The sequence below is a fragment of the Mchenga conophoros genome, linkage group LG17, assembly GCF_057382185.1.
Source record: "Mchenga conophoros isolate Kocher_MC1m ecotype Shallow Benthic linkage group LG17, M_conophoros_male_GT1.1, whole genome shotgun sequence".
Taxonomy (NCBI): domain Eukaryota; kingdom Metazoa; phylum Chordata; class Actinopteri; order Cichliformes; family Cichlidae; genus Mchenga; species Mchenga conophoros.
In genome coordinates this window covers 8,104,592-8,120,856 of record NC_140542.1, presented here as the reverse complement: position 1 = coordinate 8,120,856, position 16,265 = coordinate 8,104,592, and the positions used below count along the sequence as shown (strand labels likewise).

The window sequence follows — 16,265 nt, the reverse complement described above, 5'->3', positions numbered from 1 at the left end:
TTAGTTCTGGCTTACATGGTTTAGAATCTCGACTGAAGCAGTACCTCTTTTGCCAGGTACGATGTGCTTTGCACAGTGGAAAACCAAAACCAAATGGCATGCAGGGAGACTTTCAGAAAAGTCTCAGCTTATTTAATATTGCAGACTTGCAGTTATTTAGACACGAAGGTTTTATTGTTTTCTTTAGAAATAGCGTGTATTTAGTTTTTTGTTTTTTTTTATTTTGGTCAAATTTGTTCAAATGCGCTGGTTGTCTTGTCATTTTTGGCAGCTATTCTAACTCCCTGGACAACCTTGTGCAACTCATTTTGCAATTTCTTTGAGGTTTGGCCCTGGCTCTCTAATCCCACAGTGGAAGAATAAAGAAGTGGAAGAGGGGGGGAAATTGTTATTGAACTGCACATTAAAGTTTTACGAGTCTTGAAATGCCCAGGGACAACATTAGGTGCCAATCAGGATTGCCACTAAAAGAAACCTTTGTCATTCCCTCCAGCTGGTTTTATGTTGTTACTTTCCCTTTCACCACCCTCTTTTCCATCTGTAAAGTCGACTGCTCTGTCATGTCTGTGTCTGGTGTTCTGCAGGTGCTGATTTAAGTGAGCACATCACATCAGCTTTGTCAGGTTCTTGTGGCAGACTCCAGCTTCAAACTCTGTGTGTTCAGTTCAACAGTTGTCAGATGTTTTAGGGTTTTTTTTGTTTGCACAAATTTTTATCTGAAGGATACAGATATGATATATTTTCATCGTCCTGTTAGCCTAGCATCAGTAGAGGAATCACCAGCCAACTGTCTCACTAGATTTTTCAACTAACCGCAACACTGCACCATTTACAGGCTACCAAATAGACACAAGGGTTGGGGTAAAGGTATATAATAAATAAATGGCAAAGGGCTGAGAGAGAATTTGTTTCAGAATGTACCAAGTACATAATATAAAAAGCAGATGTGTGAACAGTGTGAGTGCAGCTGGTTAGCGACATATTCATGCTACGCACTCACAGTGCCAGAGAAGGATCATTACTGGCATACAGCTGACTGGAGGGTTTTCATGCCTGGTGGTGGTGTGTGTACGTGTGAGTGTACATGTATATGCGGTGAGCTTGGGAGCACGTGTCTTTTTGATTACATGTTTGTATGCAAAATAATGGCTGTGCAGCTACTTTCTTTCCACCTCTTACCCAATGACTAATTTAAAAAACAAGGCAAGAACAGTAAAGAAAAAACTTGAGGCTGCCTCTCACTCCAGTCCTTAGAGGATAGTAGCTGGCATTTGGCAGAACATTGGGTGTAGTTGTATTAGGATAGAATTATGTGTTCTACAGTCTCAGCCTGGCAGGTCAGAGAATTTTCCTCACAGATGACTTGAGTGGACTGGACAACACATTGCAGAAGCAGTTATTGCATGTAATAACTGAAAATATTTCTATAATAACTTGGGATGATTAGTAATATGAGCTGCAGCAGTTTTCATGCCCTGTGTATTACTTTCCCATATATTGGGTTGGGAGAATCAGCCTTAATTAACCCAGCTTTCTGGGTGAGAGTGGTCCTATATTTGCTCCCAGTTATTGACAGGTGTTGAACAGTGAAATCCAAAATGAAGTGTTTCTTATTGACAGTAGAAGATAACATAATAGCTTTGTAGACGAAAGCAGTGGTATCCCATATGTGCTGTAGGCTCAGTTAATGTACTATAAAGGTATTTTGAATGCTTGGCATATCTTGTGTTGTTTAATTTTTTTAAATTGCGTTAAAGAAAGTCCATTCAAATTACTTAGCATTTTTATCTTCACCAAGGAGGTTGATTTTGGCAGCTCATGTGTCTGTAAACACGATAGCTCGAAAAGTTTAGAATGAATTCTAATAACATATAGAAAGTATAGTATAAATATTTCAATTCTGTGTCACATTTGACCTCTGACCTCCTCCTTCAAGGTCCATAGATTGATCTGAAGGTCAAAGTGATAACAGTGCTATATAGAGCTTTAAAACTTCCTCTTTCTGACTGCCATTGTTTGTACTGACAACATAGGGGCATGTGGAGAATGGAGGGGATCCAAATATGACTCCTTCAAGGTCAAATAACATCAAACTTAAATGTCATATTCTCTGATCTCACTTTAACATTTAGGGTCTGCCTTTTCTTTCAAGTTGACCCCAAAATGTGTTATGCCTAGGGCTGCTCGACTATGGCAAAAATGATAATCACGATTATTTTCACTGCAATTGAGATTTTTATTATTTATTTAACAATAACAATGTTTTGAATAATGACTTTAAAGATTGTCTAAAATAATATAAAATAGTGTGCAAATACTGATAACAGTGCAAATTTTTGCAATATAAGAAATAAATGAAAAATGTAAACCTCTATGTTTAGTGAACTTTGCAGTGTTGCTCTGTGGTGCAGCTATGACACCGTAGCAAAGTTTACACACTATTGATCCACGTCTGACTCCGCGAACCCATAATGTTTCCACACCACTGAAGTTTTTTTTACCTCTCTTTTCAACCAACGGCAGTCACTCTCCTCTCCAAATAACTTCTGCTTAGCTTTCCGAGCTTCCCTCGGGTCCTCTTAATTGTTGTAACAAGTGTTCGAATCGATTTGCCACACGGAGCAACACGAGAGTAAAGTACGAGGGAGGTGCTAATAATCGGCTCAGTCATTTTTAATGATCGTTGAAAGCCCAGATTGTAATTTAGATTAAAATTCGATTAATTGAGCAGCCCTAGTTATGCCTTTTAAAGAAAGTGTTGTCAAGAAAAAAGCGAAGGAACCGGCTGGTTATTATTATTATTATTTTTTTTAATAGATTATATAGTAATCAATATCCACGCTCTTCTCTATGAACTACTCCTACAAAATAAAAGCCTGCACTTTGTGCTTGTTTTTATTGCATTACAATTTTTGTTATGGTTTATATGAAAAGAACAAAGAAAACAAATGTATAAAAAAAATAATGCTATTCTCTTAAAAGAAAATGATTCCCAGAAAGTGAGCTGTTTTGGCTGAGGTTTGCACTCTGGGTGCTTCTTGTCTGTTACTGCTTTTCGTACAACCAGTCCTTCGTCTTTCCTTCGTCTGTGACTCATCTCTTTGCAATAGGTCACTCAACTGAATGGGTTGTATTCTGGTTATAATCATATATAAATAAAAAGTTGCCAAGTGCCTATGTTATTTTGCAGTTAAGTCACTGTCTTGCAGCAATTACATCATTGCACACTTGCTTAAGTTTTGGTCATGCCATGGTCTCCAACCACTGTTTTCCTCAGTGTGGCTGTAGCATGATTGGAAGTTAAATTGATGGTTATAAAGTTATCTCTGGGAATGTAAAACAGCAACAACATAATACTAAGTGTTATTCTACTGATGATTTGACAAGGTCCATAGACAGATCCACAGCTGTAATTTGATGGCAAAAAGAAAAGGCAACCAGAAAATGAAGGCACACAAGAAGGAGATATGAGCAGCTGGTGACGTGCTATGCAACGTAAACGAAATGCTCGACTGAGCTGGAGCACTTGCTGGGTTTACTTCATATGACAGGAAATGGAAATTACAGATTTTATTTTAAAATGTTAAAATGTTTAAAATGTTATTATGTGACAATAGTGTGCAGGCTCCTGAGGAGTTATAAGCTTAACTTTAGATATTGTTAAGATAGTTTTAAGCAGCTCTGGTATTCCTCCACCCAACATTTCCAAGGGAAACATCCCTGCTGTTGCAGAGCTAGTAAGATGAAAGTGCACCAAAGTACAGACTGTTTTTGTTCCGGGGTGGTTAATTATGCTGCTGTCTGGGAGGTGAAGGACATGAGGGTGAGGGTCACAGTAGTCAGTTGTCTGGAACAGCAATACTTTGAAAGGTTATATGACTTAAATCTAATTATAAACCAAGTCCAGTGTAACTGACCTATCAATGATAACCTGAGTTACTGTGGACAAAGAATGATTGGCCCGATATGCCAGGGTTTGTTTGCAGTGCTATACTCTTTGTGATCAGTTAAGTCAGGTGGCTCGATGGTGTATCGTATTTAAAAACTCCCTGGCATTTTTATTTAATTAAAATGGAAAAAACTAAACCTGTTATAAATAAAATATATAATAGTTCATAAAAAAAAAATCTAGTCCTCTTTAGATTGAAGAGGCTTTCTCCCAACAAGCCATACCTGTTTTTATTGTTTTTGATGTAGCACTTGGGTGTTCTGGAATTTCTCTGAGCATTGTATAGTCTGACCTTGGGGTGAATTTGCACCTGGTAGGATTTACTGTGATGAATGTTTCACACGTAATACTTCTCACTGTACAACGGTGGACTTTATGACCTCTCTCAGATTGATGGGCAGCAACAATTTATTCTTTAAGATCATTGATGGCATTGTATGAACTAGGGCTGCCACAAACGATTATTTTGATAGTCGAATAGTCACCGATTATTTTTGCGATTAGTCGACTAATCAGATCATCATCCATTGGACGTAAAACGTACAGCTTATTGCACCAGCAGCATCTGCTCTTATATAACTATCATTGGCTTACAGCTTTAAGTGTTTAAGGTCTGTGCTAACTAAAAATAAAGACAAGATGATAGTTTATTAAATTTTAATGAAGTTTGCAGATTGTTTCGGTGAAGTTTAATAAACTCAGCCGTCTGCTCCTTGCCATCTAAAATATAACAGGACACCAGAGTATATTCTCGAGCATCTCACACTTCTGATAATCAGTTGTCTGCCTGACGTTTATTCAGCTGTGTAAAAACTATAACTTTAATCTCAGCCAAACCGATTTACTCAGGAACAAATAAAATACTGAAAAAAGCCAAACAATAACATTTTTAAGTTATCTAAGTGACTTATATATCATGTTTAACCTGAGTAGCAAAAGACAGCAGTGGGTTTGAAAACGATCTGCCGGGAGTCCGGTGTTCTCACCGGCTCTAGTGAGCCTGTAACCCCAGTTAGCTAACGACGTAACAGACGTCTCCGAAAACGTCGGAGCGCTTTTGAAAATATGTGGTGTCTTGATAAACTGAGCAGATTTTTGAAGTTTATACAGCTACATTCTCATCTGAAAATATGTTAAACGTTTATTTTGTGACCCAGAAAGAATAATAAGAGTAACATTAAAACTAACTAGCTACCGCCATTGTTGGAAACTGAGCTTCTTCTTCTTCGGAGTTTAACGGCAGCTGGTATCCTTGTACATGCAGTGCTGCCATCTTCTGTTTCAGTCCGTTATTACACTAAATCCTACTACTTATTCCTGCGTCTTTTGGGATCTTACAAAGCTTCAAACGACGCGTCTACTATTAAATTAGTCGTCGACGATTTTGATAGTCGACGTAATCGTGACTAGTCGACGTAATCGTGGCAGCCCTAGTATGAACACACACCTGAATGCTCACGAGCAGCAAACTGCTTTTTATATAGGTGCTCACACTTGCTGATGATCGGTTACTCAAGTCCATTTGATTAAAACGCACCTGGATGCTGGTTATCCTCTTAATTCTTATGGAAGCAGTAAGGGTGTACTTAGTTTTTCATGCAGTACTTCTGCATTTCGACTTTTTAAATTAATTAATGACATAGTGTTATATGTCACAATTTGTATTTCATCTGAGGTTGTATTTCTGTAATTTAAGACCTGACATTGTTTCTAGATTCTGATACAAAAAAACGAGCTTGAAGTGACTGTACTTTCTTTTTACATTGACTGTAACTGTCAGGCAGCAAAAATACTTTTTTTCTTGCTATGCGGGTGGATGTTCGTCTAATGATGTGACATCACGTGTAAACTATGAATAGTGGAGGTAGTTTTTTATCCCTCAGAGGTAGGGCTGGGCCATATTATACCGTTCACGGTAATACCGGTATAATGTTAGGCAACGATAGGAAAATGAAATATCGCGATAGAATGGGAGTAAAACGCGCATGCGCAGTGCCTTTGTTTTCATACGCACATGGCCGATTGTTGAGTGAAACAGATGAACCAGAATTGGTTTGTAAAAATGGTGCAACTTCCGTGATGTGGAACTGGTTTGGTGTTTGTCCATCAGATACACAACAAAGCACATTTTTTTGCAGAACATGCAAGCGGCCGTTGTTATTGTCATATTTGTCAGACTAAGATGCTCTTAAATCTGGGAGTAATCTGGGTCCTAAACTCCGTATACTCCAGGTCAAACAACACTGCAGCATCACTTAGAGTTAAAAACTGTCTAAATTCTTTCATCTTTAATAAAACGATCAGCATTGCTGCTTTACCAGGTGTAACTATGAAGTTTAACTTCCAGGCATCCATGAAAACAAAAGTTATTACATTTAACGGAGTTAGAAGTTAGCAGGAAGCTAGCGGAAGTTAGCTCGCTAGTTTCGCTAGTTACCTAAGCATGATATTGCATGTTCTGACTGAGAGATTTCTGAAAAAAATCAAACGTACAGCTCTGCTATCACTTCCAACATAAATGAAGACGGGAAACTAAACAGCAGTGACGTTTGTAGGGTTACTGAAGTTGGGCTAGCTGGTATATAATGATGTGCTACGTGATCGCTAGCGACACAGCTATGTTAGCATAACATAAACAGTGAAGCTGGAGGACGAACACTAACACTTTTCCACTTATAAAAGTTAACGTGAAGGTTCTTCATGGTTAGAGACAAATGCAATCGCATGGCAGGATGCTGTAAACGGACCAAACTTCAGTCAGGAGAACAACTGAGATAATCCATCCACAATACGAGGTTAGTCATTAATATACTGCAGCAACATGGGAATAGAGCAGCTGCCAGAGAATTCAACATTAATGAATCAATGGTACAGAAGTGGAGGAAGCAAGAAGAATGAGTTTAATAAAGTTTGATTTATCTGACTGCTTTGTTTCGCTTAATGTGCCTTATAATCCCGTGCACCTTATGGTCCGAGAAATGCGTACTGCACACTGCAGTTTAATGTTGCAAAGCACCTCTTTTTAACTTCAGTGGATATTATACATGGTTATGCTCAGGATATGTCAGCCCATTTCTACTGGAAATGCCTTTTGGTTAAACTTTCAGCAAGGAATTTGCATTTGCACTGTTACATTTTTTATAAAGCTTTAATGTACATAAAAACCAGCTTCTTGTTTAAGTGAAAATAAATGGAAGGTTGTCTTTTTGCGCTAGTAATGTTGTGGAGTTGTATTTTGTCTCGCATCAATTATATCGTCGGTTATATCGTTATCGCAAATTTTCAAATATATATCGTGATAAATATTTTTGGCCATATCGCCCTGCTCTACTCAGAGGTCTAATTTACAATTGGTGGTATCCCTAACCCTATACTTGGGGAATGGCAAAACAGTCTCTTTATTTTTGTGTTTTTGGAAAAAAAAAATGTCCCAGTTTGAAGAATAATTTTCTTTGTTCCCGATTGCCAGCACTAAAAAACAAAATATACATATTATGATTGCCTAGGGTTAAATTTACTCTCTGGTTAGTAATGCCGTCGATGACTTGGCTCTCAGCGGGATAAAGCATTTGTTTGCCGTGCACAGTGGAAAATATCACCGATCCCTTGCTGTGAAGGTGCAGTGGAAATTCACATGCAGAACATGTCGCAGCTGAAGTTTGCCACACTGAGAGTATGGAAAAGGGCTGTAATTTTAGTAACTCTATTAGACCAATTAATGCAATTTTGAAAATGCCGTAATGTGGCAGTGATATTCATCGCAGGTTAGCAGAAACCAAAGTGATGTGTGAGCCGTTGTATGTGATGAATGAGTACACAAATGGATTAAAGCAGGATTTCATGGCAGGGGACGACTATTCATCACTTCACTCTCATTTGCATTACCACTTGTGCTTTCCAAGTTCAAGTGAAACAATCAGCAGCAGCTTTAGTCTGTGTTTTTTTTTTTAGACTCCAAACGACAGCTTTTTGGCTGGCTTGGCTTGATACAGAGCAGAATCTGTGCCTGCCGCCATCCGAGGCAAACCTTACATCAGAATGGCAAGCTGCATCACTGTTACAAACACTGTCATCACAGTTGGCCGCATATCCGAGGGCCACACATCAGTCTCTTGACTAGGGGCAAAATTCCAAAATGCAAATTGACCAGAAACTCGATTGTGCTATAGATGCAGGTGACATGAAAAACTTGCATTTGGGTAAAATGTTGGAATTGGGTAAAAAGCTTTACATGCGTTCACTCGTTATTCACATAGTTTTGTACTTTGCCAGAAGAACTCGGTTATTATTGCGATGATTCCTGTTTATAAATGAAACTATTAACAAACACACACGCACACACACACACTGTGTAAGGTTTTGAGCCACCTGCCATTTTGTTATATTGTGATTCCAAAGACCTTCTTGTAATTGTAGTCTTGAACAATATGTCACCAGACTGTCTGAAGTTCTTTAAAAATGTTTCATTTTTCAGTTCAATCCTTGTACCTGACCATTTTCATGCAATGCACGTTTGTTTGTTAGACCATGCAACACTGACGTCATTAAAAAACAACAAAAATAAATAAATAAAAAGGGCACCTATCTCGAGAGATAAGCCAGCGTTGTCTATATATAACAGACAACTGGATAAAGATTTAGCTTTAAATTGTTTTATTGGGCATTTCTTACTAGCAGCCTATTGCAACACTAACAGCATGATTCACATTTTGTCCTTTGTGTCAGATTTAAGATTAACATAAGCCAAAGTCGCACTCAAAGTCTGGCCTGTACGTGTTAACATATTTGTGTTCATGACTTTTCGGGAAGGTTAGTCCTGTGCAGGGTGTCAAACAGCTAGAGTGTAAGAGACTCGAATAAGAACACTTGTGATGCGGCTGCATGTAATCTTTCTTTTCTTTGCCTTCTTTCCATCAGCCGCTCTGTCGCTCCACCCTTTGAGGTTGCGGACACAACTATCGCTTTGAATTCTGACTTTAGTTTTTGTATCTTAATAGACAGTCCCCACAATCCTGTCATCTAATTTTACTAGCACCCACTTGCCACTCAGATCCTGGCATCTGCCTCTGACCATCAGAAACACAGCACACATGGTTTCACGTGTAGTGACATTTTTGTTGGATCGGTCCAGTCCTTAATCCAGCCAGATGGATTTCTGCTGCGACTGCCAGACCACCAGTCAGGGTTTCTGCTCACTGCTGTGGATAGCACACACAACACCAATCACTTACTAAACCAACAGTGTGTACTCTGGTTAATGAATTTATCCATCTCCCCCGATCATGCTTTCATTCGTAGTGTCCTCCACACATCAGGACAATTGCTCAGACTCTGTATAAAGCAGTAGCCAAACCTCAAATAGCAAAGGTTCAGTATGCTTAAAACATACTAGTTTGTACAACATAAACTGTTGAAAAGTAAGCTTGCAGTCATAGGGACTATTATAGTTATGTGAAACGGGACCTTTCTTTTCAAACCTCACCAGTTAATGCATAAAGTGGACCTGATTATTGGATTGTCTGTTTCGTTCATTATGCTGCTTAGCGGGTTTTCATATAAAAACAAGTTTAAAAAGAAATTGAAAGATAAAAACACAGGATCAAACGAACCCCAGAGTGATTATAAGGCCACACATTATTATATACACACCACACACTAGGGGTGGGTGATAGAAACGATATACATTTGGCCAACGATGGAGATTTTGACTATACCGCTCTATCGCGATAGTGCATGTTGATGATGTCACCAAGCTGCGCATCGCAGCGGCTACAACCATTATCATCTGCAAATTATGGAGGTCGACAGTCATAGCAAAGAGATGAAGCACTTTTGAAATATGGGGAAAGCCAAAAACTGCGCTTCCTCCTCTTCCGTAACATTGATTCATTAATGTTGAATTCTCTCGCAGCTGTTCTATTCCCATGTTGTTGCAGTATATTAATAACTAACTTCGTATTGTGGATGAATAATCTCAGTTGTTCTCCTGACTGAAGTTTGGCCCGTGTATAGCATCCTGCTATGCGATTGCATTTGTCCCTGACCACCAGAATCCCTCACGTTAACTTTTATCGAGTGGAAAAAAGTTGGCGTTCATCCTTCAGCTTCACTGTGCTAATGTTATGCTAACATAGCTGTGTTGCTAGCAATCACGTAGCACAACATTATATACCAGGTAGTCCAACTTCAGTAACCCTGCAAACGCCACTGCTGTTTAGTTTTCTGTCTTCATTTATGTTGGAAGTGGTAGCAGAGCTGTACGTTTTAATTAGTTTCAAAAATCTCTGTCAGAACATGGTATGAAATGTTTAGGTGTAAACTAGCGAGCTAACTTCCTGTTAACTTCTAACTCTGTTAAATTTAATAAATTCTGTTTTCGTGGAAGCCTGGATGTTAAACTTAATTGTTACACCTGGTAAAGCAGCAACGCTGATAATTTTATTAAAGATGAAAGAATTTAGACCGTTTTTAACTCTGTGTTCGTTTGACTTTGGGACCTGAAATGGACGGAGTTTTGGACCCAGATTACTCTGCGAAGCTCCTCACTACGGCAGCCGTAATGCTCTGACAATCCATCAAGCAGTGTAGCTTACCAAAGTAGTACTAAAACATTTTTTTAACGGATTTCTGCACGCCCAAATCAGTTCGAGGTCAGTAAGCACAACCAGAATTCATACGCACACTCTGAATTTTTGAGAAAATTAAAGGATTTTAGATGTGCCTTATAGTGTGGAAAATACGCTATACAGAAGAAAAGAATATATCGCGATATATATCGTTACCGCACATGCTTTAAATTATATCGCGAAATGGATTTTAGGCCATATCGCCCAGCCCTTCCACACACATTATGTATTTATGGTATTCTTCAAGGCAAAGATTCAATTCGGTGATTAGTTGGAGTGACTGTCTGTTCACAAATATTAATGTGAGCAAAGGAAAAAAAATCCTCCCAATTATTTGCTCGCCTAAATCTGCTATTGTGCTGCAATATCAGTCTTTGCTACTCAGACTGTTGAATATCATATCAGGGTTTTTTTTTTTTTTTTAAAAAGACACTTTTTGCCAAGACGGTGAGTTTTCAGAGTGAGAATAAAGTAAGTTGAATCTGAATTGTGAGTTTGCTGTTTTACTCCCAGATTAGATCATAGGCTTTGTTGGATCTTGTTAAAACTCAGTCTTGTTCCAGTGCTATCAGTAAAAACTGTTAAAGGTCTAGGTAGCGTGATCGATTTTGACTTTTATATGCAGCTCTTTCCAGTTTTTGTTTTTTGTGTGTGTGATTAATAATGATGGCACCTTTCACAGGTATGCATTTTGGCCTGGCCTGACCCAATTGCCTGCATATTTGGGCAAGCCTCTTTTCCATTGAAAGACATGATTTCCATTTGCCATAATGACAGAGTAATGGCATCACACCTGGTGCTCCACCCTCATTTGCTTACACATGGAAACACACAGACACTTGTGCAAGTCAGTCTGACGCACTAAACAAGAAACTTGGCCCAAACTAAGCAAACACATAAATTTCTTTGAAAAATTGGGTGGATTTCTTAGATGCCTTCCAAAGTAGGAAATCACCGCCCAGTCCATTGTCTTCCTGTCTGCTGGGGCCTTCACTTTGCCCCACACCTTACAACCAAGTGAAAATTCAACCTTTTACTCAGTGTTGTGCGCACATACACTGAACAAAAATATAAACGCAACACCTTTGTTACTGCTCCCATTCCCCATGGGATGGACGTAGAGACCTAAAATTCAATCCAGATACACAATATAACCATCCCTCCCAAACAGTGGTCACAAATCAGTCCAAATGTGTGGTAGTGGGCACATCTGCTATATTGAGATAATCCATCCCACCTCACAGGTGTGCCACATCAGGATGCTGATCTGACATCATGAGTAGTGCACAGGTGTACCTCAGACTGCCCACAACAAAAGGCCACCCTGGAATGTGCAGTTTTGTCTCACAGCAAAATGCCACAGATGCCACAAGCAATGAGGGAGCGTGCAATTGGCATGCTGACAGCAGGAATGTCAACCAGATCTGTCGCCCGTGCATTGAATGTTCATTTCTCAACCATAAGCCGTCTCCACAGGCGTTTCAGAGAATATGGCAGCACATCCAACCGGCCTCACAACCGCAGACCTCGTGTAACCACACCAGCCCAGGACCTCCACATCCAGCAGGTTCACCTCCAAGATCGTCTGAGACCAGCCACCCAGACAGCTGCTGGAACAATTGGTTTGCACAACCAAACAATTTCTGCACAAACTGTCAGAAACCATCTCAGGGACGCTCAACTGCATGCCCGTCGTCCTCATCGGGGTCTTGACCTGACTCCAGCTCGTCGCCGTAACAGACTTGTGTGGGCAAATGCTCACATTCGATGGCGTCTGGCACGTTGGAGAGGTGTGCGCTTCACGGATGAATCATGGTTCACATTGTTCAGGGCAGATGGCAGCTGAGAATGTCCCAGTTCTTGCATGGCCAGCATACTCACCGGACATGTCACCCATTGAGCATGTTCGGGATGTGCTTGACCGGCGTATACGACAGCGTGTACCAGTTCCCACGAATATCCAACAACCTCGCACAGCCATTGAAGTGGAGTGGACCAACATTCCACAGGCCACAATTGACAATCTGATAGACTCCATGCGACGATGTGTTGCACTGCATGAGGCAAATGGTGGTCACACCAGATACTGACCGGTTCTGGGTCCCCAGACCCCCAATAGCGCAAAAAAACTGCACATTCCAGGGTGGCCTTTTGTTGTGGGCAGTCTGAGGTACACCTGTGCACTACTCATGATGTCAGATCAGCATCCTGATGTGGCACACCTGTGAGGTGGGATGGATTATCTCAATATAGCAGATGTGCCCACTACCACACATTTGGACTGATTTGTGACCACTGTTTGGGAGGGATGGTTATATTGTGTATCTGGATTGAATTTTAGGTCTCTACGTCCATCCCATGGGGAATGGGAGCAAAAACAAAAGTGTTCCGTTTATATTTTTGTTCAGTGTATAAATACACACATTTGGTCTTTTTGTTTTTTTTCCTTATCCTGTTTCTGTTTGCATTGGGGAGAAAAAAGCCATCTATGGTATAATGCTACCATGTGGACCCGACAACAGAACACTGCCTGGATTTTTAGTTAGCAGGACGTGTCAGTGGTTTGGACATTTATCCAAATATACAGTTTATTTACTAATTTACTAATTTACTAATTTATTTATTTGACCAGAACTTTGTTGTTAGGCTAGTTGCATTGTTACTATTTAAGTATGGTCAAAGAAAATGTAGTGAACTTGTATTTTCCTCATTCCTACCTCTGAAAATACAAATTTAAACTGCTGATTTATTCTGTGTTCTGGGTTTAACTGACAGACTAGCTAAAGTTCCGCTTTACTTTCATTTAAATATTTATCCTGTTCACAGGACATAATTTCATTTACCTATGGAGAGTTTAGTCCACAATCACAATATTCTCCTGTTTTATCTGTCACTCACCTATGTGTCTTCAGCAAGTGAACTGCTCAGCTGTGAACCCATTGTGAGCTCAAGCTCTCATATTTGGACACTTTGTTCCCAGTAGAGTGCAGATGATGCCTTATTCATTCTATTTTGTACAAAGGTGGCAAAAGTACAGACATTCTGTACTTGAGTAGAAGTACAGATACTACTGTTAAAAAAAATACTCCAGTAAAAGTTGAAGTACTCTATCAACTTCTTTAATTAATAATGTAATGGCTCAGTCGATTTTCTTAGTGTACAGGCTGGTGATCATCTGGGCTGCTGCTGAGGTTTACTGCTTTTTGTGGATGTACACAATGAATTCAACCAGATATCAGCAGATGTTTCATAAGTTTTTCTGGATGACTTCCATCGTCTACACTGACAGTACACTGTTATGCTGGCTTTTTTCTAGATGGTTTAATCTCTCTGGCTTGGCTTTAAAATTGAGCTTTCGTTGTTCTGAAATTGAGTGGACAATCTGGCCAAAAGGTCATAACATGACAGTATGCAGTAAGATGGCCTTTATTTATCCCTGAGCAGTGATAAGCTTTGTAGATAACCCTCTCTTAAACCACTGTCAATAGCTCCTGTCATCACTGCCATCCAAGAGCAACCCCTAAGCCCAGCAGTTTGGTGATTAAAACTGTTAATGTGCCTACCTCTATGGCTCAAATTAACCTAACATATAAAATCCTACAATATTGAAAATATAGCTAGTTACAAATAACAATAACAAACAATACAAATAAGGGCGATGGGAGCCCCAGCAAAAAGAAACAATAACAGGAATAAGACTACAAACCGTCAGATTCTGGCTTCTCCCCTAAGCTAATATCAGTAGGCTAAAGTATTAGAGTTACTTGTATAGGGCTGCTAGTAACTCCCACCTCAACTTGTTATTAATAAACAGAAACTGTAAAACCAGCAGAGGGATGATGCTGTTGGTGATGGAGATGAGGGAGTAAATAAGAGGGATCAAGACACCACTTACCAACCTCCATGCTGTAGTTTCACTGGCTTTATACGGTTGCGAGTGAGCCTTCTGCAGCCACTCAGGTAGGAATACATCAGAGGAAAGAGCAGGTTGATGAGAATGGCAGACAATAGGAGGTTGATGCACGTGCTGGTGCACTGATGGTGCTCGTAACAAAAACAAACCTCCATGATGTGCTCCAAGTCAATCTTGGTGAGTAGCAAAGCCCTAATAACAAGGTCTCCTTTGCTCTCCTTACATTTATGCTTTGGGACTTTTTGAGGGTAATGTTTCATCTTCATTTTTAAGATCTGTTAAGGCTTTAGTCCTCTGCTTTGCTGTAGAAGTGTTTGATGATTCAGCTCCACCCTACTCATGGCAAACTCTGTGGTCTTGGTTAACACAAGTCCTTGTAGTTAGGTTTAGCACTCACTATTCTGTGGCATGACTCTGGAGAGAACAGCATGCTGCTGCTTGTGCCATTAGGTTTTATTCTAGTCCTTTCTTCCTCTGCAGCATTATATTTATTTTATGATGATCACTTGGTGTATGATCTGCTATAGTTTGACGAAATAGCTATGTGGAATATTAAGTGTTGTGAATCCACCAAAAGATTCTGTAAGAGATTACTAAGGAATAGATCATCATACATCATGTTATTCTTATCTCCCAAACGGTTTGATGTATTAGGTTTTGTTGGCTTTATCTGACGGCAGTAGTAGAATACTGCAGCTGCTTAGGGAATGATTGTTTGGTTGTAGAGCACACCCAGCAACCCAGAAAACCCGACCACATTTCACAGTTACTGCCCAAAGCATTACCCCAGAAGAAGTGATTATTATGCGATATTGGCCAGCTGGTGTCCTAGTATTGAGTGTATATGTCACGGTTTCCATGGTGACTGTTTTTTTTTTTTCTTCTTCTTCTTTTTGGTTTTTTCATTTGCACGCAGTCACACAGATGGACAGGATCTTGGAAGCAGCCAGATGTATTGTCTTGGACAGATTAGAGCCGTGTCCATGTTGTGCTCTGAAATTAAACAAGGGCATTTGTGTTTGACTGTGAATTGAGTACAGTGAGAATAACAATAACCTTATATGAAAACACTGTTTTTGATGAGCTGCAAATAAAAATGTGCATTTCTGTCTCTTCTAGAGAAAAACTGTTTCTGTGGCACCTGAAGCTCATATTTCCTCAGAGCAGTTCAGAGTTCACTCAGAGGAGGTGAGTAATCAAGTAATAATTACATTTCTTCAATAGTGTATCACAAAAGTTTCTTCTAAATCTTTAGCGTTTAAGTGTGCCCTGAAACCAAAGTGTGTTGATATTGAATTGAAGTTGGGACCATTATTGATCCTTTATTTTCTCTTGCATTTGCCTCTCTATTAACGATGCCTATTTTTGTTGCAGGGTGTCTGACAAACAAACCTTGAAGCAGATCTTGACTTCTTATATTCACCCTACAGAGTCGGACCCTGTCACACGTCAGAAGTGAGCTTTCCCCCCTCACATTTGAAAACAGAACATGTGGTTTTTTTTTTTGGTTCAGTTTGTTTTTAGAAGCTGAGATATTTATTTGAAAAATGATGTAAAAGCTCTAAACGTTGCTTCAAGAAACTGAGTCTGTAAAAGGAAACCACTTCTAAGTGAAGGTTGAGACACTAACAGAGCCACACAGAAATGTGTCTGTAATTAAAGTTTCATCATTAGAACAGGAAAACCAACATGTTCATGTGTACATATTGTGTACACATTTAAAACTGTAGGATAATTAAATTCAGTTTTATTTATATAGCAACAACAATCACACCTT

The 16,265-nt window shown here is 39.5% G+C and overlaps 1 protein-coding gene across 2 annotated transcripts in view; it reads left to right on the top strand.

The window, feature by feature from the left end:
* The window catches only part of znhit6 (zinc finger HIT-type containing 6), a 47,837-nt gene that overhangs the window by 13,572 nt on the left and 18,000 nt on the right, over positions 1-16,265 (top strand). For both annotated transcript variants that reach the window (XM_085252673.1, XM_085252674.1), the window contains exons 6-7: positions 15,608-15,676; positions 15,863-15,943. In XM_085252673.1, coding sequence (XP_085108799.1) covers positions 15,608-15,676; positions 15,863-15,943 — 150 coding nt within the window. The remainder of the gene's footprint in view (positions 1-15,607; positions 15,677-15,862; positions 15,944-16,265) is intronic.